The 25,368-nt window shown below is 39.0% G+C and overlaps 1 protein-coding gene across 1 annotated transcript; it reads left to right on the top strand.

Annotated features, from left to right (window-relative positions):
- Positions 1 to 7,040: 7,040 nt before the first annotated feature.
- Positions 7,041 to 25,056, top strand: ripk4 (receptor-interacting serine-threonine kinase 4). The gene is made up of 8 exons (XM_028467135.1): positions 7,041 to 7,336; positions 15,372 to 15,663; positions 16,363 to 16,511; positions 16,601 to 16,650; positions 20,717 to 20,875; positions 21,007 to 21,122; positions 22,813 to 23,050; positions 23,375 to 25,056. Exons 1-8 carry the CDS (start codon positions 7,134 to 7,136, stop codon positions 24,613 to 24,615), a joined length of 2,448 nt encoding a protein of 815 aa, XP_028322936.1. The 5' UTR covers positions 7,041 to 7,133; the 3' UTR covers positions 24,616 to 25,056.
- Positions 25,057 to 25,368: the final 312 nt, after the last annotated feature.

Genomic DNA, 25,368 nt, shown 5'->3' on the forward strand with positions numbered 1-25,368 from the left:
ATATCAATAGAAATGCTTTCAGTTTGAAAATCCATCTTATTGGCTTTGGTTTTCCTACATAATGACATTATAATTGCATTTTAAATGTCTTTCTGCATCTTGCGTCACTGACACTTTCATTGCAACGCTCAAATCACTCGTCCAATAGGTGGCAATGATGGTAATAACATGTGTTGTAACCCAGTACAATTCCACTTCTTTCTAATGACTGCATGGATTTCCTAACTCTCATTGTGACCTAGAAAAACAGCTTGACTGTAATTTGTTCATGCTTAAAACAAACAAAGCACAAACAGTTATGTAACCACACATACCTTCATCGAACATGCTGTTCAACATTTTTGCATTACACTTCTTCCTTATTTTGTCATCTATTCTACATCACCTCTCAGCTTCAAATGCAGTTTTTAGCTCCACGCCCTGGAGTTTGCATGTTCTCCCTAAGATAAGTTCAGATAGCTTTATTTGTACCCCAGGGGTACAGTTAGTTACAGCAGCAAGTAGCGTCAAAGAAAATAACCCTTCACATGCTAGGAATATAAAAACCTATTGATTAACATGGGTAAAATAATAATAATAATAATAATAATAATAATAATAATAATAATAGCAACAAATAACAAATGGACACACATTTACAATATTTACACACATTAATATTATATAATAATAAATATTACATAAATTATAAATTCAATGAAATATATAAAAAATATAGCATGTGAATACAGAATTTTCTTCAGGGTGTGTGACACTGCAGTTTGCATGTTTGCATCTCCCCATGCTTGAATTCCTGTAATGCAGGGGTGGGCCACTCTATCACAGCGGGGGCCACGAAAATGTGATTATATTTGATCCGAGGGCCCCATTATCAACATTAGAATAGTGACCAATCTAAGCATTAATACATTATAGGGGGAAAAAGGGTTTTGTTTTCTTTTTTTGTCATTATGTGTGTTTATGTAATTTTTTCGTGTTCTCGTAATTTTGAGTATTTTTCTGTAATTTTCTGCATTTTTATTGCCGATTTGTGCATTATTGGGGTCACTTTCTGTATTTTTGTTGTTGTTTTCTGCATTTTCTTGTCATTTTGTGCAATTTTGTTGACAGTTTGTATTTCTTAGCTGCTAGAAGTGGTTGTTGTGTCTGTCTTTGTTTTGGGAGTTATTTCGTGTATTATGTTGGGCTTTATGTTCCTTACAATTTCTTAAAATACATTTTTGGGGGATTTGTTTTGGGGGTGGCACAAAATTAGACAGAGGGCCACATTTGACCCCCGGGCCACCAGTTGCCCATGTCTGCTCTAATGGTTCTAAAACAAAACGTTGTGTTCCTGTGAGTTTCCAAAGTGGCTGTTGTAATGACTTTGTGTGTCAGGCATCCTGCGTGGGGTGTACCCCGCCTTGGAATAACAATGAAAGTTTTTTTTCCTCAGTATCTCATGTGTCTGAGTGCAGACGCTCTAAACCCTGATGGACTGACATCCACTCCAAGTAGAATCAACAACCTCCCCCATGACATGTGTGTACTGATGCCTCACAGCCAGTTCTTCCAGTTCCTCAATTAATTCTAGAGTCTAGGGTGGAGTGAAAAGAAGTGGTAAACAAAGGTGGAATGAGTGAGTGAGCGCATGCAGAGGAATAATCATTTAGTGCAGAGGACGCAGTCTGAAGCCCAGAGAGTTAGGACACTATTTTATGATCATATTGTGTAAGAGACGTTTACAACACAATTAAAGGGAGGATTTCATTTGCCATCAAGATTTTGTATTTTTGACTGAACAGTAAATGTCATTCCAAACTATGCATTCTTGGAAGTAAGCTTGCTGTGGTGCATCATTAGGGGATTTTCACCAACAGATAATTTCGTGCACTTGAGCAGTGAGATCCATTTTCCATTCAATACAATAAGGTGGAATTAAGAGAGCGGCTGTTATACAGCAAAAGATGGTCAGACAAGCTTTTCCTCCTTTGTTTCCAAGCATTCAAACACTGACAATCAGGCACAAACTATAAGAAATGTTGATTTATTTATTCTATTTTATTTTCCTTTAATGTTCTGTTTATAAAAAAGTGTTTCTCTTGACATCTTGGTCCGACTGTGTTCTTTGGACCACCTTTTAGCGTTCTGCCACTTCTCATTTTATTCACTCAAATCTGAAACACAAGACATTTCATGTCTAACATTAACAAACTTGTGTCAAGACAACACAAACTTCCACTCCACAGGGTGTCTTCTAGTGACTGAATCATAGGCACGATGCAAAATAATAATACATTTATTTTATATGTGGATTCTCATCAAAGACACCAAATCAACAACTAAAGGCGTTAAAAGGTGAAAGCATTATTACGTAATAGTTAACCAGCTAAGATGGGACACAAAAAACAAAAGAAGCATAATCACTAAACAGCATCTGGTACCAGTCTCCCATTATAGGTTATGGGATGGTCCTGAGGAAAACAGTGATGGCTGCCTCTTAAAGTGCTAAAAGTCCTTAAAGTCCTATCTCCAGCTCTCATTGGCCGTAAGGCAGACACACCCTGCACAGGGCACCATGTCTCTCACAGACAAACAAACATTCCATTCAACTTAAAAAAAAAGAAAAAAAAAAGTTGTTGTTGGATTAAAAAAGAAGGAGCCAGAGTTTCTGGATAGAACCCTCACACGCACGGGGAGAACATGCAAACTCCACACAGAAAGGGTCCAGGCTACCAGAGGATCAGACAGGAATCAGATTCTAATCATGTCATATCTGCTACTATAGATTCTCAACACGTGTGTCATGATCCTGTAGTTGGTGACGTCTGCTTTTTCACTGGTTCCCAGGAAAGGATTGTCATATAAAGCAGTACACTGACTATACACACTTCAAAGCAGGTATCTAATCTTTCCAAAGCACAAGTGTTTCTATGTATATATAACTTTCAAAGATGTAATCAGAATAAAAAGAGCTCTCAGACTAACATCCACCAAGCGCCAAATCTGCTCTTTGCCAGATATTGTCAGTTATCTGTTCATACTTTAAAGGATTGTAAGAAAATTCTATTCCCATTAATAACAATACAGTAGGTCCTAATGTAAGTTCATGAAATGTGTACTGTATACCAGATCCGATCCAGATAAAACTCTGTGCTCACTGAGGAACAAACTCGACATAAAAGTCAGTCAAATATAAACCGAGATATGAATTTTAGTCATATCGTCAATGATGAGAGAGAGGGATCTTTAGATATTTAAAACAATCCCGAATCACCGTATTGATTCGACCCCCCCCCAAAAAAAAAGTTTTATCTTTGGATAAAGTTTTGTCATAATCTGTTCAAATACTCATGGAATAATCCTGCTAACAGGTAAACAGATTATTTAGGCTAGAGTTTTTGGAATTTTTAAATGTAATCTGCAATGTTTTTGTTTTTTGTGTGTGTGTTTTTGATTGAGAGTAATTCCCAGATAGTTGAAGGGTATTTTTCCTTCTACATGATCTACTAAACATTTTTTTATTAATATTTTATCATATACTCCTGTTTGAATTCTGGTTTAAATGGCTCTTTTTCTTTGTTTGGGTCACAAGGTTCTGATTTTTTTTTTTTTTAAACGAGTTGTTATTCCATCTGGGATTAAGTGATATTAGACTAAAATAGATCGTGTAGAGCCGTGCCAGTAACCTCATAGTGGAAATGTGCCAAAAGTAGTATTTTTACAGTCATTTTTCAAAATAAAGAATGTGAGGTGTCAGCAATAGCAACAGATCACTCAAAGAAGCGACTGAATAAAGTGAGTCTAACTGTTGTTAACACATATTTTCTACCTGAGGCAGGCTGGAGTCGTATAATGGTATCACAGTGTCACAAAGATGTGTTTCTGAAAAGACACATTCCTGAGTTAATGGAAGCTAATTCCTTCATATCTGTGATACATGATTAGCTGCTCAACCTCAGGGTGATTAAAGCACATTAGTGTGAACTAGGAGTGACAATATCTCGATACGGCGATATATCACAATCACGATCGATTATCGATATGCTCCCTCTAAGTATCATTTTTTTTTTTTTTTTTTTTTTTTTTTAACCCCTTTTCTGCTTTTTCACTAAAATGTGCAGGAACGTCTTCACAGAAAATCTGTCACTATTTGTTGAAGGAACCAATATATTGTTTACTGGAATATTTCACTATAATGATGTCACTGGTAAGAAAGACCCTATTGTTTGTTTACAGAAAGCACTATTGGAGATAGTTATTCGTTTACATTGGTATGTTGACACTTATTTACAGAAATGTTGCACTAAAATAGTGTCACTGTTCATAGGACACTTTTTTTTAATTTATTGTCTTTCAGAGATATAAAATAAAAATAGTATTTTTTCACCTAATCTTTTTTTTCTTGTTATGTCATAGATGATCGTAGATTGATTTCTGACCAATATATTGATAATTGCAGTATCGTCATATTGTGAGATAATCGTTACCGTGAGCTGTGTTTCGCGTATCGTATCGTATCGTATCGTATCGTATTGTATTGTGAGGTACCCAGATCCAATGTGAACGCAGGGTGGCTGTATGTCACTCTCTAAACCTTTGAACATATTTTTTTATGTTGTTTATTTGAAAAATACTAATTTATAACAGGACAGAGGTGTACACTATACAAAGATACAGAAAGGGGACAAGCAAGCAAGAATCATACATACACAAATAAAAATAAAATAAAGTAAATCAGTTATTATTCCACTTCGAAAATATTGTTGTATATTGCTACAGTTGTTATGCTTTTTTTTTTGTATGAATAAAATCATCATAAGAGATGCAAACAGAAAGCTAGCACAACTTTTATTATGTTATTTATTTCAGGCTCATTAATTGTAGTTGAACTTTAGTAATTAAGAACAGAATTGTATTTGGCTTTTTAAGGATAAAAAACAATTTTAATTTAATCATAATTGGAAAAAATGCTGGTAACTGCAATCATAATTGAATTGTAATTGAACATGGGTAATTGAAAACATAATTGTAACCGAAAAATGTAATTGACCTCAAACCTGAAGTACATGCTAGTGTATTGGATAAGTGTACTTGGTACTTAAAAGTGTACTGAGCAAAATATACTAAACTATACTGAAAGCTATTGAGGAGGATTTTCCCGTTTTTGAAAAAATGCACGTGCGCAACACTCAACCTGCTCCCAAGAGGGAACGCCTGTTAAATGAGTGCGAGAGAGCATGCACAAGCCCAATCTTCTTCGTACATAGCTCTGTTTACAAATTGGTGTCAGCATCGCTCATACAAGCTTACGAGCTTCAACAAATGTCTGAAACGGTGGCTCTGGAGGCACATTAACACACGTAAAGGTGCGTTCACACCGAACGCCACTGTAGCGACTGCAGTCGCTTCAATCGCCCGTGATGAGTCGCTTGAACATATTTGACACTTTCTGGTCACTTTATCATTTCAGTGACGTCATGACCAAGGAACAGTGTGTGTGTGTGTCTGTGTCTGTCTGCCGCTGACTGTGGAGAGAGAGGGTTGATCACTTCTTCTCTGACCGTATCACAGACAGCGCTGCTTTTACGGTTTAAATGATCAACTTACGGGGTTATTAAAGGATGAGTTCACGCAGAATGTAGGTTTATGCTGCGTTCACACCGAATGCGTCTTCCGCAGCACCGAACGCGTCTGCCACACGAAACGTACCGCAGGTTTCGCAGGATCAAAAAATTTCCCCATTCGCTTCATTTGCGCGTTTGAAGTGAACCATCGCCCACCAGCGACACATCCAACTTGGTGAGTTTCACTGCCAGCTGAAGGGAGTCTCCTGCTGTGTTCCTTTTTCTCCTCTCATAAACATAAACCACCAGTGAAAAAGGCCGGTGTGATTAGTGGCTAATGCTATCCTAGCTCAGTGCTACAGAGAGAACTTTTACCTGCTACTACCACCTCCTCACTGACTCTCCTCCACGCCAAATCCTTCCTTGTCCGGTCCTGGTTAAAAAAGCTGTGTCCTACAGCTCCAGGTGGTCACACACAGCTTCTACTCCATGGTTGAATGGGTGAACAGTCCGGTGTCCGTGTTGACGGCCTGACGTCATCGTCAACAAAGACTCTGATTGGCTTTCGTCATGTGAAACAGTCGCAGGAGTTCAATATTTTCAATTCTTGCGAATGTGTGATTATGACAAAAAATCGGGTGCGCGCTCGCACGACCGACGCTCTTGACGCACGGATCGGACCGCACAGGAAAGATTTTGCATCTGGGATGCATCTATCTAATGACTTTGTATGTAACCTGGTCGCACGAACATTTTGTGACGCATCCAGTGTGAACGCAGCATTATTCAAGAAGTGAACGACTTTAATTTTGCCCCAGTAATTTCAAGAGGTCCTTGCTGCAGACCTCTGCTGCAGCCGTCTCACTGTAGTGGGTGGGAGGGGCTGACAGTGACAGCTGGGGTAGATGTCGCTTGAAGTTGCTTAAAAAGTTAAAATTTTTCAACTTTGAGCGACTTGGTCATGCTTGACTCGACGCTCAAATCACGCAAGTCACGTCGCTTGAGGAGAAATAACTTGAGGTTGCGTCATTTATATTGATTTTAATGTAATCTAGTCGCTTCAGTTAACTCCAATCGCGTTCGGTTTGGACGCAACTTTAGTGCGCATGTGCAGCAAGCGAAAACAAGCTGGGGACGAGCACGTACAACGGCCTTACGTCAGAATGGTTGACAGTTAGGAGGACCAATAGTTTAGATGATCCACCCAGAATTGGAAACCAAAATAACATAATCTACAATACCTTTAAGTATACTTAGTATAATATTAGCACTTTAGGTATAATTGTTTTTGGTAAGGGATAGTCTGGATAGAAAATGCCAGGGCTGAGTTTTAGTTCCAGTCCAACCCCTGCTGTGATGTGATGTGATGTCACAGCAGCAGATCCAGATCCAGCCCCTGAGTTCACCTGAGCAGGAGGAGGAGGAGGAGGAGGAGGAGCAGGAGGAGGAGCAGGAGGAGGAGCCACATTGAGCTGAAAAACAAGGAAGAGCTCACAGGCAACAGCTCAGTTAGTCAGTCAGTTTTTTTGGAGTCGACTTCCTCACATTGTGTCTTGGTGACGGATAAAGGAGGACTTTGCCCTGTTGATGGGTTCCTCTCACATGGACATGAATGTCCTGGATTCTCCACGTGGGAATATGGGACTGCTGAGGACCTTTGATTCATCTGAGTTTGGAAACTGGGAGAGAATAGGTGCAGGTGGATTTGGACAAGTCTACAAAGTGCGGCATGTACAGTGGAAAACATGGCTGGCTATAAAGTGCCCTCCTTACCTTCATGTGGATGACAGGTAATCCCACACAGATGTTTTAGATCTCTGCTCTAGTCACTTCCTATTTACATGTGTTGATCTGTTGTTCTTTAATGGTAGACAGCAGAGGTGACAAGTCATGTACAAATACTTCTCACGTACTCAAGTAGAGCATTTGGTTTTCTGGTGACTCGTTACTTTTTTCAACAAATATCTCTACTTTCTACTCCTTACATTTTAAAAATGAGCTCATTCCTTTGAAGATGACGTCACGACGTAAAAACATGCAAAGCTGCTTGTAAAAGAAACCTGGAGAACATGATTCTACTGAGGCTTAATAAAAAATGTTGGTCGTTGGAGCTTTTTTTGTGTTAGACTTAGTTTAATTATAGCTAACATTTTCAAGTTTTTAAAGATGTTGAACTCAAAGCTGCTCTGCATTTGTTTTACTTTTTTTTTTTTTTTTTACTTAAGTACATTTAGTAGCATATACTTTTTTACTTTTACAAGTTCAATACTTTTACTTTTACCAGAGTCATTTTTTATTCAAGTATGTATACTTTTACTTGAGTACTGAAGAGTAGTACTTTTGCCACCTCTGGTAGACAGAGACGTTCCCAGAGTCAGATTGTGTGAATGAATGCCAGGTACTGTGTGGCTTACTCATAGGTTGTCTAAAGGGTTGAGGTATTTCATCAGGCTGTGTTGGTGTGTGCGCTGACATGCTGCGTGAGGGCCCTGTAGGCCATGGGCTCAGGTCCACAGTGTTCAGGGTCACAGAGGTGGCAATAGTACTAGTACTCAAGTACAAGTATAGATACTTAAATACACAAATGGTAAAAGTATTGAAGTTGCTCCCTTACTTGAGTCAAAGTCAAAAAGCACATGCTACTAAAAGTAAAACAAATTTCCCTTCAACAATATTGTATTAAATCAGCAAATTACATATATTTTATCATTTAAAGAACTTGTAGAATACATGAAAACAAGTTAAATATGTTAACTACGAACACCTGGAGAATTTAGCACTCGTAATAAATACAATTTGTAAAAAAAATGTGTCAAGAAAAAAAAAGGTGCAAATGCTCAATTAAACAGCTTTAAGTTTAATATTAAAACTAAGGAACCTGCCCAACAGATCTTTTTACACTGTGACGTCATCTTTGAAAAGTAAGGAGTAGAAAATACTGATATTTATTTAAAAAAAGTAAAGGGTAACACTAAAAAGTCGCCAAAAAAAATATACTCAAGTAAAGTACAGATACCAGAAAAAAAAAACTACCTAAGTACAATAACATAGTATTGTTAGTACTGATCCCTATGTACTCACCACGCTCAGTCCAACATGAAAACAAGTCAAATCAAATGGTTTTAACTCCACAAAGTTCATTTTGTCTTCTTATTGAATATGTCATGGTTTCGTTTATTCAGACAGCTTTTATTCAAGATGTTTACTTTGATCTCCCGATATGTTTATCGTCTGCTGATTGCTTTGATGTTTTCTTGACTTCCGCGTAATAATTCCAGCAAGTTCGTTTTGTCTATTCTTCTTGAATAATATGTTAAGGTTTCATGTATTCAGACAACAAAAAGTTGCCTCAAACATGGGTTTGATCTTGAAAACAAAGCAGATCACATGTTCTTACAAAAAGTTAACATTGCTGCTAGTATGTAGCATTGAAAACATCAGTGTGAGATGCATTAACTCACAAATATGTCAAATCTGGACATAACGTCTTAAATATGTGAATATTGCTGGTGCTTCGTTGACTTACAAAGTGAGTTAGGGCTGCACGATTTTGACAAAAAACCTAATTGCGATTTGATTTTACGATTTTTTAAAACATTTTATACATTTAAATGCATATGTGTTTATGTTTTTCCAAATTCAAATGTTTTTTTCCACATTTTTTTTTTATTCCGTTATTTTAGAAATATTGAATAAAAATAATGAGTCTTTTAAATTACGGACGGAGCTTCACAGACACGTTAAAGTTAAACAAGTACTAGTGGCTCTGTATTTAGGAGTCAGTGATGATTTGTATAGTTTTTTGCCAGTTTAGACAGTGTTTGGGGTGGTTTAGGTGGTGTTTGGGGTGGTTTAGGTGGTGTTTGGGGAGGTTTAGGTGGTGTTTGGGGAGGTATAGGTGGTGTTTGGGGTGGTTTAGGTGGTGTTTGGGGAGGTATAGGTGGTGTTTGGGGAGGTTTAGGTGGTGTTTGGGGAGGTATAGGTGGTGTTTGGGGTGGTTTAGGTGGTGTTTGGGGAGGTATAGGTGGTGTTTGGCGAGGTTTAGGTGGTGTTTGGGGAGGTATAGGTGGTGTTTGGGGAGGTTTAGGTGGTGTTTGGGGTGGTTTAGGTGGTGTTTGGGGAGGTTTAGGTGGTGTTTGGGGAGGTATAGGTGGTGTTTGGGGAGGTATAGGTGGTGTTTGGGGAGGTATAGGTGGTGTTTGGGGAGGTTTAGGTGGTGTTTGGGGGGTCTAGGTGGTGTTTGGGGAGGTCTAGGTGGTGTTTGGGGTGGTTTAGGTGGTGTTTGGGGAGGTCTAGGTGGTGTTTGGGGAGTTTAGGTGGTGTTTGGGGAGGTATAGGTGGGTTTGGGGAGGTATCGGTGGTGTTTGGGGTGGTTTTCTGTGGTGTTTGGGTGGTTTTAGGTGGTTTTTGGGGAGGTTTAGGTGGTGTTTGGGGAGGTTTAGGTGGTGTTTGGGGAGGTATAGGTGGTGTTTGGGGAGGTTTAGGTGGTGTTTGGGGAGGTATAGGTGGTGTTTGGGGAGGTTTAGGTGGTGTTGGGGGAGGTCTCGGTTGTGTTTGGGTGGTTTAAGGTTGTTTGGGGAGGTTTAGGTGGTGTTTGGGGGAGGTATAGGTGGTGTTTGGGGAGGTTTAGGTGGTGTTTGGGGTGGTTTAGGTGGTGTTTGGGGGGTTTTAGGTGGTGTTTGGGAGGTATAGGTGGTGTTTGGGGTGGTTTAGGGTGTGTTTGGGGAGGTATAGGTGGTGGTTGGGGAGGTTTAGGTGGTGTTTGGGGAGGTATAGGTGGTGTTTGGGGAGGTTTAGGTGGTGTTTGGGGAGGTATAGGTGGTGGTTTAGGTGGTGTTTGGGGAGGTATAGGTGGTGTTTGGGGAGGTTTAGGTGGTGTTTGGGGAGGTATAGGTGGTGTTTGGGGAGGTATAGGTGGTGTTTGGGGTGGTTTAGGTGGTGTTTGGGGTGGTTTAGGTGGTGTTTGGGGAGGTATAGGTGGTGTTTGGGGAGGTTTAGGTGGTGTTTGGGGAGGTATAGGTGGTGTTTGGGGAGGTTTAGGTGGTGTTTGGGGAGGTATAGGTGGTGTTTGGGGAGGTATAGGTGGTGTTTGGGGAGGCCAGGACGGGGGGAGGGGAGGGCGGTGCATCTAAAAAGCAGTCCCCAGAAACATTTCCCCATTAAAAAAAAAAACACTTCCTTTTACTCACGGTGACGGCGTTTCCTGCAAGCTCGTGTCCTGTAACCATCTCTGATTGGCCAGCAGCCCAGGAAGGCGGTTCTATGCAGTTCTGATTGGTGAACATATATATCACTGCAATGATGGGAAAACCTCAGCATCTGAGTTTAGGTTATCACAGTAGTGAAAACTGGTTCTTCCAGTCTTAAGGTTGTTGGTTTGGAACTTAGTTCATGTGCAGGAGACTGAACTCATCCAAAAGTGAGGCCAGAGACATATATGGCAGGCCTGTTCTGCGTGCGTGCGTGTGTGTGTGTGTGTAAAAACAAAAAACCAGTTGTATAAAAGACTCACTCCACTGCTTAGCTTAGTTTTTGACAGATATGTCTGACATATTTTGCCACCAGCCTTCAAAAACTCTGACCTGGTTGTGATCTAGAACTCTTTTCCCTGTCTATCTTTTATTTGGCCTCTTAGTATTAAAAAAAAAAAGTGTTCCACATTTTGCCAGATCACCTTTTGCCTTGTTCCTATTGACATTTTGATCATTCTGTACCAAAAATTAAGCCAATCTAACGACAGTAAAGGGTGACACACTTTTTGAAAAATGTTATTGCTCAACCAAAGGATGCGTAACTTTCAAAGATATAACAATATACAGCAATATTAAGATCAGTTATATGGTGATGAATAGTTTCTCCCTGTATTTAAACTAAATGAGCAAGATATGGTGGCGTAAAAGCTTACAACACAACACAAAATGACGAACGCCACAACGCAACACAAAAATAAAGCACACACGTACAAATCCCACAACACGAACGCTCACAACACAACAGGAAAGCAGTCTGGTAAAAATCCATGAAGAAGAGTGATGGAAAGGATCAGGCCTGTGAAAGGATCGGGTACTGACACCAACGGTAATGTCACTCTTCTTCGTGGATTTTTAGCGCACTGCTTTTGTGTTGTGGCGTTCGTCATTCTGTGCTGTGTTGTGAGCTTTTACGGCCATCGCAGTAAGAACATTAGAACAGTTCAAAAACTATTCCTGAAAATAGAAAAAAAAAAACTTCAACATTGTGAAAAAGTGTGCCACCCCTAAATGTGCAGCTATTGACTCTATTTTTAAAATGTCAGTGTGAACAAGGCAAAAAGCGATCTCACAAAATTTGGGGAAAATGAATTTTGTGAACCACCATAAAAGACATCCCGCCCCAAACCTGTTTGACATAGGGTGACCAGACGTCCCAGATTTCAGATTTACGTCCCGTGTCCCGGTCGATTTTCACCAAACCATTGATTTGTTCCGTTTTTCACAAGCTCAGTCCCGTTTATTAAGGAATGAACGTCTGTTTCCGCTGACAGGCTTAAAAACGTGATTTCTGTTGTCCAAAACTATTTTATGTTAACTTAAAATGTTGCTTTTTTTTTTGACTGATGGCCACTTTAAATGTGGTTCAGCTGTTTTAATAATACATTTCATCCAAAAGGAAGAAATAGGAAATGTTTCTGTTGAAAATCTGTTGTCTTCTTTCGTTAAATTACTGTCCTGGTTTTAGGTTTTAAATATCTGGTCACCCGAGTTTTCCAACTTCAGGGGACGTTATCACATTTTAACATCTGCAAATAGCCTGAGCAGCAGCAGCAGCAGCAGCAGCAGCAGTGTGACCCTGACGTATACTGACCCATACCTCAGCAGCAGCAGCAGCAGGGACTCAAAGGCACCTTTGTCTGACTGCAGCGGGGCTCAGACAATGCAGCAAAGTGGTGGAACCGGTCCTACAGGCTCTGCTCTGTGCTGCCGAGAACTGTGTTTGGTTCTGAAGCTTTGCTGAGCAGCAGCAGCAGCAGCAGTGGATTAGTCCGAGGCCTCAGATCTTCTCTGGTGTCATGTTGGATTAGTGCAGCCTGGCTGATTTGGGGGCTTGTGCTGGTTTTTCTTGTTTTCAGCTGAAAAGAAGTGCTGTTTAAATTCATGTTTGTTCTTTGTATTGAATTGTAAATGTTGGCTGACAACCAAGAACAATTAAATATCAGTCAATCAATACCTAAAATACTCAAGCACACGTACAAACTAGCTCATAGTAAAAGTTACTAATTACTTTCACCCACCACGTTTATTTTTGGTGATAAATCTTGCCACGCTTCCCTTGCATACAGTAAATATCTCATGTATAAAGAGATGAAGACCAAATCTTGCTCAATTAGAACTGGAAAAAAAAAAAAAATTCCACAAAGGCATCTGTATAAAATAAAAGGTTTGTCAAAATGTGTAATATATTGTTATATTATTACATTATGTCGTCATACAGAAACCATCCCAGTGAGTTATTATTTCATATGGTCACGGGTGAATCTACTGAGTTTATTTTTTCTATGCCACGTAAAGTGAGCGTACAGTAAATCTAACGCGGTTTGCGGAAATGTGTGTGTGGTTGTTTTGTGCTTGGTTTAAAGTAAAAGCTGAATCCACGTGGAATCCGTGTCCTCTCTGTCCAGCCTTATAAAAAGTTTTGGGATATTAAATGTGCATTCTTTTTAAATAAAATAACACCAATTAATTTAATTCAAAATAAAAAAAAATAATCAGGCTCTAAGTATAGTTACATTTATATGAACTCTAAAACAGAGAAAATAATCAGCATTAAATGCTGTTTTGGTGCCGTGCATTACGTTTAATCTGATTGGTCGCCTATGATGTGATGCTTTTAATTGTTGTCTGGTCATTTCATTTCTTGTCGTTTCACAATGTCCGTTGATCATTTTAAAAGAAAAAATAATGATTTTCTCAAATGTAACAAATTACTTTATTTCTTTTAAAACGCACTTAAGTACAAGTTAAGTTTCTTATTTTGAAATACGCTCAAAAAAGTACAAGTACCCATAAAAGCAACTCAATGACAGTAACATAAGTACTTGTAATCCATTACTTTCACCTCTGCAATTAGTGTAACCAGAGAGTCCGTGTCTACAATAGAACCTGTTGTCTCTTTTGTACGTTTACATTTTTTTTCATTGGGTGGAAAAAGTGAATTTATGCCCCAGAGTTTGGATGTGAAGTCCAGTGAGAGGAGACGTGGGAGGTGTTTGCTTTTATTTGTCCTCATTAGGAAACTGGAGGAATATCAGTGGACAGATGAAGGGCAGCTCCATCCTCCAAACTCTCCCATGATTTTAGTTTTTAATTTAGTGTTCAGGTAAAAGAAAAAAAAAACGGATCAGTTGGTTTACAAAAGATAACTGTGAACCAAATAGGCCTGTGTATTATATTGAGATTTCTATTTTGATTATATAGAAAATTATAAAAATAAATATTTTTTTTTAGCTTATTGTGTATTAAAATACCATTGCTACTTCTCAGAACAGCATGAAACACATAGTCGGGTGGATTGCTGGATAACCCAAACCTTCCCCTAAACAAGCCACACTACAGAACTCACTCACACGTGCTGTCCCCTATAGGAGAAACAGCCAAAGGTGAAACATATTGTGCAGCTGTTTGTTAATAAATGTACCTGTGTGGCATCTTGTATCAGCAAATTTAACCCATATTTGTCCATCTGGTCAGACAGAAGTTTCCAACCTTTTACGGGTGGTGATGCCATTTTGATATCGCACATTTCTGGCAACGTCAGGGACTACTTTATAGAATTAGTTATTGATCATGTCTAATAAAGTGTGTCACAAATACGGACAAGCAACAAGATAATTTCATACTGTATTTTATTTGAACTACATTTATATTTGAGAAAGTTTAAAAGTAACTAAACCCCAAAACCGCTTTTTTTTCTGCTGAATACGAATGTATTTGGGTATGAAGTAGTGCTGCTGATTGATTCTGGTTCAACTCTCAACATTTTAGTCAAAGTATTTACATTTGGCATATTTAGTTATACAATGTCAGAGTGACTGCCCTCTATGGGGTGAAACCCGGCTATTATAATTGATTTTTGCTATTGGCTGAGAACAAGATCACGTGACGTTTTAGGACAATCTTGCGTCACGAACGAGCACTGTTGGCCCCGCCCCCATCACCTGTGGGCTCTACAATCTGTGGTGAGTAGGTTGGATTGAGAGAAGAGTAAATATAGAGGTATATTGAGTAATGAGTAGCTAGTTAACATTGCATAGATTGTTCTTTGGAAATTTTATAGTATAGAGTGGGCGTGTCTTCACCTCTCCAGGAGCCACGCCCATAATCAAGGCATTTTTTAATTTTGCCTCCTAGTGGCAGGTCAGAAGAAAGCAGGGGTTTAGTTACTCTCGACGCATAGAATACAGTTATTTGATATTTATTATGTGTCGTGTTAATTTTTAAAAGAATAATTTAAAAAGTCATTTTAATCAGTTATTTAAAAACATTTTTTTTTTTTTTACCAATTATTATTAGACATTTCAGATGGCCCCAATTTAATTCTACACAACCCCACATGGGGTCACTACCCCAAGGTTGAAAACACTGTGGTAAGACATTAAAAATATTGAGATTATTGCCATTTTGTGAAAAAATATCAAGATATGAGTTTTGGTCCATATTGCCAAGCCCGAGAACCAGAGATTAAAATGTTGATCGATATAACTTTAAAACTGTGTTTAATTTTGAGAAGAGACGACTGAGAAATAAAATGTGAACTCTGTTAAAGTGACCAATCTCTGTTGTATTGAAGGGATCGTTCTCAGCTGCTGGAAGAGGCCAAGAAGATGGAAGCCGCCAAGTTCCGCTACATCCTCCCAGTGTACGGGATCTGTGACGACCCCCAGGGCCTCGTCATGGAGTTCATGGAGACTGGTTCTCTGGAGACGCTCCTGGCCACGGAGCCTCTGCCCTGGGAGCTTCGCTTCCGCATCATCCACGAGACGGCGGTGGGGATGAACTTCCTCCACTGCATGAGCCCACCGCTGCTCCACCTGGACCTGAAGCCAGCCAATATTCTGCTGGATGCTCACTATCATGTTAAGGTATGGAGTCACATCACATCCTCAGTTTTATTCTCTCTTTTTCCTCGTTTTTCTTCTTTTTTTACACAAAATAAAGGTACAAACCCATTGGGGTTTCATTCTCTGATTAAGTTTTGAGCTCAGTTGCCACTTGTTGTCATGACAAGTTCTGTTTTTTTGTTTTTGTCTGAAGTGCGTGAAAGAGAAAGTTGACTCACTGCAAACTTAATCTTAGCTACAGCTACAAATAAAGTTACCGTGACCTTGAACAGGGATAGAACTCTCCTACTTTCATGTTTTAAGGTCAAATATAAACATTTTTGCTTGGAAACAAGTGGAAGGTCACCGTTTCTTTCATCCATTTTTAAATGACAGCCATGCTCTGGGCAGACAGGTGTCTCATAGCCTCTGTGCTCTCAGAGGAACGAGTGGGAACCATCTCTTCAGAAGTGTCATACATGCATGTAAACACCTCAGCCAGACGTGTCCAGACAGGATTCATTGAAATGCTATTAAATCTCCCTCAGTGGGTGTGCACAGCGCCTCTCCTCTCCTGCAGGCTCAGACACGGCTGTGTTTGCCCTCATCATACCATGACTGCACATAATGAGAGCTTAGCTTCCAATGTTAGTCATCAGTGTTGCCATGTTGGATGAGAATGGCAGTGTTTTTTTTTTTAAATTCTTTTGGATGGTCATTTATCTGAAGTCTCTCTATCAGATTTCAGATTTTGGCCTGGCTCGGTGGAATGGTCTGTCACGAGCCGAGGACATCAGCAGAGATGGTTTCTGTGGAACCATCGCTTACCTTCCACCTGAGAGCATCATCGAGAAGGACAGAGTGTCCGACACCAAGCATGACGTATACAGGTTGGGCTTATTCAATGACATAAATAGTTGTTAAAATGTGGTTTGAGTTTATTTCCTTTTAAATGACTTTTTTTTTTTTTCTTTTCTAGTTTTGCCATCGTCATCTGGGGAATTCTCACACAGAAGAAACCCTACCAAGGTGTGTGTTCAGACAGAGATTGTGATTATCATCTCTATTAATATTCTACACCCTGGATATGTTACTTTTCTGTGTTTAACAAAAAAAAAAAAGAGTAAAATATGCATTTTAGGTAATTGGGGCATTCAAACTAATGGTAAATGTTAAAGTGGCAGATTTTAACAACCTATAGTCATAGAATCCTGTGCTGCCTCTCCAATACGTATTCAAATAGGTGAAAATGTTTGATGAAATTGTCATATTTCTCTTTTTTCCCTTTGATTTCCTGTTTATCTGCTTATCGATATAATCTTCCACTTTTTTCTAAAAAAACATATGGTCAAAGCATCACTACATACACAGTACAATAAAGGTCTAAAACTTTAACATGTTATATATATTTTAAATGGGAACAATAAATGAATGTCCCCTGGGTTCCATCCTGGCCCCCTCAGTTCGCCTTAATTATTATTATTTATTTATTTATTTTCATTTAATTCTCTATTCTTTTTTTCTCCTCTTTTTTCTCAATTTTATTATATGTATTTTGTGTATGTGTATATATATATATATATATATATATATATATATATATATATATATATATATATATATATATATATATATATATATATATATATATAGTAGGAGCTATTCTGTGTTTGTTGTTGTTGGCATGTTATTTAGGTGTGGATATGTCTTATATATTATTTTCCACTAGGGACACTGACGGTACTGGGGTGTGTATATAGTGGCATAGGTCAGTGTTTCCCAACCAGGGGTACGCATACCCCTAGGGGTACGTAAGCCCATTGCAGGGGGTACGTGAAAAAAATTAAGAATTTATTTCCAAGATAGTAAAAAATATTCGCAGTCATTTCATAAGTCTGTTAATAATACGGTACGTGTGCGCTATGACTTGATTTTAAAATTTAAATGTCTGTTTAAAGGGGACATATTCAAAGAAGCTCCTTTTGTGGTAAATGTCATAAAAACTTTATATAGCACAGGCAGGTTGATTATTTGTTTTGTATTTATTTATTTATATTACTTATTATTTTTATTTCTTCCAATTTTTTTTGCAATTTCTACTAGTATTTTTCTTTGATAACAATATAATCATAATATAGTATATAATATATTTATCATTTTTATTGCCTTGAAGGCAACATCATTTTATGTTTGTTTAATTTGAGTTAAATAAGAAGATAATGCCTCAATATTAATTGTTCAATTTATGAAGATGAAATAAAATGACTTGCGTTGAATATTCAGATGTGTTATGTTCTACTTTTGGAGAATCATGAGCACGTATGAGTGAGGGGGTACTACTATATACACACCCCAGTGTCCTCAGTGTCCCGAGTGGAAAATAATATATATGACATATCCACAACTAAATAACATGCCAACAATAAACACAATATGGCTCTCACATATATATGAATATTTCTATATTGTCGCTTTCCCCCACAAAAAATAAACAATAAAGCAAAAATACCTAAAATGGTAAAAGAAATGTGAAAACTTAAATTAGATTTTGGGAATTTTTCTCACAAACAAAAATAACAAATAATAATGGCATAAAGATATGTATTTTTGTCACAGCATATTTTCATGTAATGTATTATAATGTTGCATGCACTGTAACTGATTACCTTTTATTATTAACACCTTTGTAATTCTAGATTTTTAAAAGAAGGTGACATTTGAAAAATGATGAATTCCAATATAAATGAAAAATGATTCATCTGATCAGTTGTTTAGTTTAATCCTATCAAGTTTGACATTTTCAAAACTAAGTTACATATTTTGGTTTCTTGTAATCAAAGCTAAGTCATAGCTTTAACAATGATTGTAATGGATGGTTGAAAGTGAACAAATGGTATGGATGGTTTGAAGTCACCCAAAGGACATGAAATAGATTTTGTAACACTTGAACTTTACATAGTGTTGCCCAACACAGTACTGCAGCAGTGAGTAGCCATGACTGGCTCTATTTGATTTGACCCCAAGAGGTCCAAACTTGATTTAAAATGATTCCTCTGTAGCATCGGTCACTGTCTATTTTTAACATTTATAGTTCTAATAAAACTACTCTCTTGTGGACGCATTTACAGTATGTGTGTCTGCAGGCAATGTGTGTGTACTGTGTGAATTCCAGAGGAGGCAGGTTAACGGACACAGATTAAAGGGAGGGTATTTTCATATTTTCCCAGGGTTATCAGGCAGCGGCCTGTTCTTTAAAGCCCACACGTGCAGCTTACTGAGGCCATAGACGGGTTGGCACAGGCTTCACCCACTATGTTGAGGACACGGGTGAAAAAATGCGAAGAATCCTGACCACTCCCAGCTTTTTCCTCCATCGACAGAGGATATTTGAGGTGAAACGATAATGATTAAAGCAGTGGTTTTTTAACATTATTGAAAGTACTGAACCCAGTAAGCTTTTTCCGTGACTTCACCCAACACTTCCTAATAGGAAAAACATAGGTATATATTTTATTCAGACACACTTTAGCCTTGGTCGATTTTTGTTTTGCTTCGATCAAAACACCTTTAATTTTTATAAATCATTTTCAAAAGAGGAAAACTATATTTCAGGATACAATATGTTAGAACAACACTGAAAAGGATGAGTAAAACAACATCAAGGGTTAAATTGTGTAACTGCCTAAAGGATGAAATAAAACAACATAAATCAGTTTAAAAAGCTTTTTAAGACGCATATCATTAGTAAGTATAAGAAAGAAGAGCAACAATTTAACCTAGGACAGCATTAATTTATAATAATGGTATAAAATATATTAATACTTAATAAACATAAAAGGTTTTTGTTAATTTTGCCACTCCAAATTTAAGGCAAGGCACGGCAAATTTATGAAATAGATTTTATGAAATAGATTTAATGAAATTTGTTGTAGATATGAAATAGTATATTAATATTATGTACATGTCATATACATACATGAATGTACATGTGTGTATTGATGTTTGATGTGCATGTATAAACTATATATAAAACTTGTGCACAATATATATTGTGAAAACAGCAATATAAGTAAAAAATTTTTGTGTGATATTATGAAGATAACTTTGTTTTGTTGTATGGGGTAGGTACAGTATGTATAGGCATAGCTCCAACCTACACCAGGGTCAGCGCCAGCCACTATTAAATGGGGGGACATTAAGAAAACTGCGGGGGGCACAAGAACACTCCGCACTTACGAGCACCCCGAACAACAATCTTTGGTACTTTTCCTTTTTCTCGATTAGAATGATTGAAGCTGCCATAAACTACACAAAGCATGGGCATTTTGATTATTTCATACGACAGATTCAAGCATTCAAGCTACTTCACTTCCTGCCCTCCATCTGAATTTAGCGCTCTATATCTATATCTATATCACTCTGGCGATGCAGTGATGTGACATTACATGAATCAACAGAGCAGGCTCCATCCGCGCTGTCAGTGTGTGTATTCAGTTGCTATAGCCAATCAGATTTCTTGACTTTGAGTAATAAAAAACTCCTCCTGTAGCGTGGGAAGAGTGGGGTGGGGGCACAGTCGATCAGCGCGGTGGGGGCACTGCCCGCGAATGCCCCCCATGACGCCGACACTGACCTATACCCTTTCGGCTGAACACTGCCGAAATAAAAATAAAATTCTTTTAATTAACTAGTTGAAAATATATTTTGTGTAACACATTTTCACTGTGTGTTTTGACCCCTGCTGAGACTGACTCAATGTACCGCTGAGGTTCAATCAAACCCAGGTTAAGAACCACTGGATTAACTGTACCTGTTACTTCTGAATGAGTGTCCTCATGCTAGGAGAAATAACCCACAATGCTTTAATTAGAAACGGTGGCATGGTTTTCTATATCTGAACACAAGGGCAGATGGAGCTAATAAGGCAGTGACCAGATGACAGAGGGGATTGGAGCCATTCACTGTTTTGCTACAATACAAATATGCTGCGACATTTCACTCCCAACACATATTGTAATTCACATTTCCTGAGAACATCTGAAATTTCCCAGAAACATCATTTTTGGTGCCAAAATGTGTTGTTCTTTTTCTCCAGGAGAGAACAATATCCTGCAGATCATGGTTAAGGTGGTGAAAGGGGTGCGGCCAGATTTGGGAGCAATGCCACGGTGTCGACCATCAGCGTGCACAGGATTTCTCAGCCTCATGCAGCGCTGCTGGGCTAAAATCCCCGAGGACAGACCCAGCTTCCAGGGTAAGTCCCTCATCTTTCAACTTCAGGTTGCCAAAAACATGAATGATGTCTTTTCCCCCGTTTCAATTCAATGCTTCCTGAATCAGATTTTTTTTTTGCTGAAAACAAACAAAGGGCTCTTGTCTTTTTAGAAATCACATCTGAAGCTGAAGATCTCTGTTTAAAACCTCAAGAGGAACCAAAAACACCAAGCTTGTCTACGTTGGAACCTGAGCATATGCCCCCAAGAAGCCTCTCCACTGAGCAGGTAGGACTACTAAAACACAAGTGGAACAATTGACCTGAGAAAACTTGTTGGAGTACTAATGCATTGACACACATCGTCAAGTTAAAGAAACACATTCCCCAAAAACAAGAATGTTTGAGACCCAAACATTCTTGTTTCAGGACAAAAAATTAAAATCTACACCGCTCATCAAGAACCGTATCATCATTTCTGAACTCTGACCTCCAGCATGTCCTAATGTACACATAACTAAGGAAAAGCCAAAGACTCTGCCTGAAACAAGCTAAAGTAAATCAGAATAGATGCTCCCTATTCCTTTTCTTAACATCGCTTTTGTTTTAGTCCCTTGTCCAATTGAACACTCTCATTGGTATATTAGTGTGTTAGTTTAACCTCTTATAGAATACAATCAGCATTATTGATGTAGAAACAATTTTTTAAAAAAAATTCAAAGGCCATGTTCAAAATGGCATGCTAATGTACTACTCATACTAAGTTTGATGTCAAATATAGTATGTAGTGGGTTCACATTAGATAGTATGCGAGAAATACCAAGATGTATACTATATCGAGACATTTTTTAAGTAAAGGTGAATGGTGGGCACACTAGTCATACTCAACCACCCCATGATGCATTGCGGGCGAATCATCACGGAATGTAAAGTCGTCCCGGGACCGGCTTTAAGCTAAGAAGCAAACATCCTTTTTTTTTTTTTTTTTTTTTTCATAAAAAGCATCTATTCTTGTCTTGTTTGTAAATGGGGCTCTTGTTTTGAAGTTAACCGGAAGTTTCATCAGGAGCATTACAGCGGGCAATATGGATTCTCCCAAATGTCGAAATGAAATACGAGCTTAATGGATCAAATGACCACATTGATATTCTACTTGGGCACTTTCTTGCTAAAATGCTTTCAGAACTTAAGGTGGAGTTATTTAGCCCCAGTGTGCTTGGGAAACTTGGAAGTATGCTTCACTGGGAACGGCCATCATCGGTCATCATCCTAGCCATACTTATAGTTTATAGTAGACAGTATATACAGTACTCATTGAAATTATAGTGTATAGTATGTTAGTGTGCCATTTCGAACACAGCCAAAGGTCTTACTAGAAAATGGAATGATAACAAACTTGTGCAAAATGTATTGGTTAGGACAGAAGAACCCTACTTAAGAACTATTTTCATTCCTTTAAAACTGCTCCTACTTTAAGGTGTACAACACTTAATTATTATTTTTTGTAATTGGTTACTTTCTTTGTAGACTAAGGTTCAGCCTGGATGTTTTTGTTTTTCCACGTTAATGAGTTACAGAGATTATGAGGCCAGTCATCAACCAGATGCATTCATGACTTATTAAAGTAGACATGAGTCATATATTTAGTAGCCATCAACCTCCTCATTGCCTCAAGTAGAAGGAATGTTGGCCGATGATATGTAACCTGCGTGCTGCTTCCAGGTGACTAGAAAGAACATCCAATTTACAAGAAGTGACAGCTATGTTGCTCTGCAGGGAAATAAGCAGTTATGACCATCTGTGTATTTTCAAGAGGGTTTTTCCCCTAACAGCACAATGTTTGCTGTAGGTCATAATCGGTACAGACGTGGATCGGAAACATAACTTAGCGCCTCAGTAGGAACGGAATTTGCAGAATGCTGACCAGCAGCTATTTCAATGCTATGCTAATTGAGTAAATTGTTTTTGTTTCTACATAGGTGAAAGACAACAGGCCTGGGCGTCCAAAGTCGGCCATGTTGCCTGATGAAGATTGCAGCTTATCAGAGTTACTTAGCCAGGTGGATTCTGGGATCTCGAGGAGTTTTGATCGGATAAAGAAGGACGGCCACAGCAAGGAAAACACATGCAAGAGGCTGTCTGGCGTCTCGTCGGCAGACTCCGCCTTTTCTTCCCAAGACTCCATAACACTGTCCTTTGAGAAAGAAAACACATGTGGTAAGAACCAATGTCCAGTACCATCTCCCTAAGCTGGAGTGGCACCTTACAAACCAATCAGGTTCTAGAGGTGGCTTGTGGAATTTAATCTGTCAGTATCTGTAGCCTATCCTAGTTTATCATGGTGTACATTAGGATAAATCTATTGCAGGAATATTCAAGATATCCCCACAAATTTAATTCAAACTCTATCTTACCTAAAACATGTTTTTAGACTTGAGGAGGAAACAAACCTTGGTGGAATCATACTGATTAACTCCCTGCTGATGTTAATAAAATAGAACTGAGCGTTTTCTGAATCCATATTTCTTTTTCACTGTCCAGATTCTGCTGAAGTCCACAAGCGCAAACTGTGTGAGGCTATTCGGATAAAAGACACTGCCAAGCTGATGAAAATCCTCCAGCCTCAAGATGTGGACCTTCTACTTGATGCAGGAGACAGTCTTCTCCACCATGCCATCAATTTATCTAACGAGGAAGCCGTGAAGTTCCTCCTCCTCAACAATGCCAATCCCAACTTGTCCAATGCTCGTGGCTCCACACCCCTCCACCTGGCCACGGAGAAGCATTTGAAGCCTTTAGCAGAACTGCTGCTCGGTCGAAGGAGCACCAGTGTGAATGCCAAAGATGAGGACCAATACACTGCGTTGCACTGGGCAGCTCAGAATGGGGATGAGGCTATCGCAAGACTTCTGCTGGACCGTGGGGCGGCCATCAATGAGACCGATGGCCAGGGGCGCACCCCCGCTCATGTAGCCTGTCAGCACGGGCAGGAGAATGTGATTCGAGTGCTGTTGAGTCGTGGTGCAGAAGTTAAAATTAGGGGCAAGGAAAACTGGACAGCGCTTCACTTTGCAGCTTGGCAAGGGCATCTGGGTATTGTGAAGCTTCTGATCAAACAAGCCAGCGCCGACGTAGACGGTCAAACTACAGACGGCCGCACTCCGCTGCATCTGGCATCCCAGAGGGGACATTACAGGGTTGCCCGGATCCTGATTGAGCTTGGGGCAAATGTCCACCTCACATCAGCTGGGTCAAACACTCCTTTACATGTAGCAGCAGAAACGGGCCACACCAGCACCTCTCGTCTTCTGATCAAGCACAAGGCGGATATTCACTCTCAAAATACCCACGGACTTACGCCTCTTCACTTGGCGTCACAGCGAGGACATTTAGCAACAGTCAAGATGTTGATAGAGGAGGGTGCTGACCCTTACAGATCCAACACAGCCCTACGCACCCCGTGTCACATGGCAGCAGAAGGTGGGCACTGTGAAGTCTTGAAAGAGCTGCTTCTTCATTGTCCGGATGGGAGCAATCTACTAGACGAACAGGGCCTGAGCCCATTACACCTGGCGGTGAAAGGCGGATACTCGAATGTTATCACAATGCTGCTGCCTCAAGAGTGCCAGGACTTAGTCACAGAAAGTTCACTACAACCTGCAGCGGAAGAGCTCGTCACCCTGGACGACTCCAGGCAACTCCAGAGGAGAATCGTCATTCTCAAACTGACTGAGCAAAACAACAAAGACTACCCAACACACTGTGCCTCAGCTTCATGCTAACAGAGGCCAAAATACTGCATTAAGTGTTAATAAAATGTTGTTGTTGTTGTTTTTGATGCCATTGCTGCCTCAGAGTTGATAGGTGACAGTTGTTCCAAATTTGACTTTTAGGGACATCGAGCACTGTAGATATTTTCTTAATCGTCTAAAGATCTTTTTTGTAAATATGAACACTGTAAATAATATGTTTGAATACAGCTTTTTGTTTGAATTTGGACTTTTGTTTACTTTTTTTTTTACTGAAGAAGCACACCTATTATCTCTTTTGTGAGAAGGTTGCATCCTTTTGGAACCTGCAGCACACTGCAGCTGGTTGGGTTTATATTTAAACATTAACTTTGGCTCATTAGATCATCAAGCCAGTACTTGTAGTCAAATGATCAGTGTTCTGTGCCTGTTACATATGAGTGCTGCATCATTCATTAAAACATTCATAAAAGATTCTGAGGCTTTATGTTGTTGTATTTTGTCCCAGTGTGACTTTCTGCTGAGTTCATTGAGACAAGGTTGTCAACTGATGAGTTGGGGCCCAAAAGTGAGTCACCTGCCTGCGTTCATTTGGTCTTGGGCATTTAGCCTAGGCTAATGCTAGACCTTAACATTTTCAAGTGCAGTATTAAAGTACTTCTCTTTGTTTCTTTATACTTCTTGTTCCATCTGAATTTTCATAGGTTCGTATTGTGCCGTCTTTTCATCTATTTAAGATATTAAACATTATCTTAAATTGGGTTGTGGTTTGTTGTTATGAAGTAG

The sequence above is a fragment of the Gouania willdenowi genome, chromosome 14 (genome assembly GCF_900634775.1).
Source record: "Gouania willdenowi chromosome 14, fGouWil2.1, whole genome shotgun sequence".
NCBI lineage: Eukaryota > Metazoa > Chordata > Actinopteri > Blenniiformes > Gobiesocidae > Gouania > Gouania willdenowi.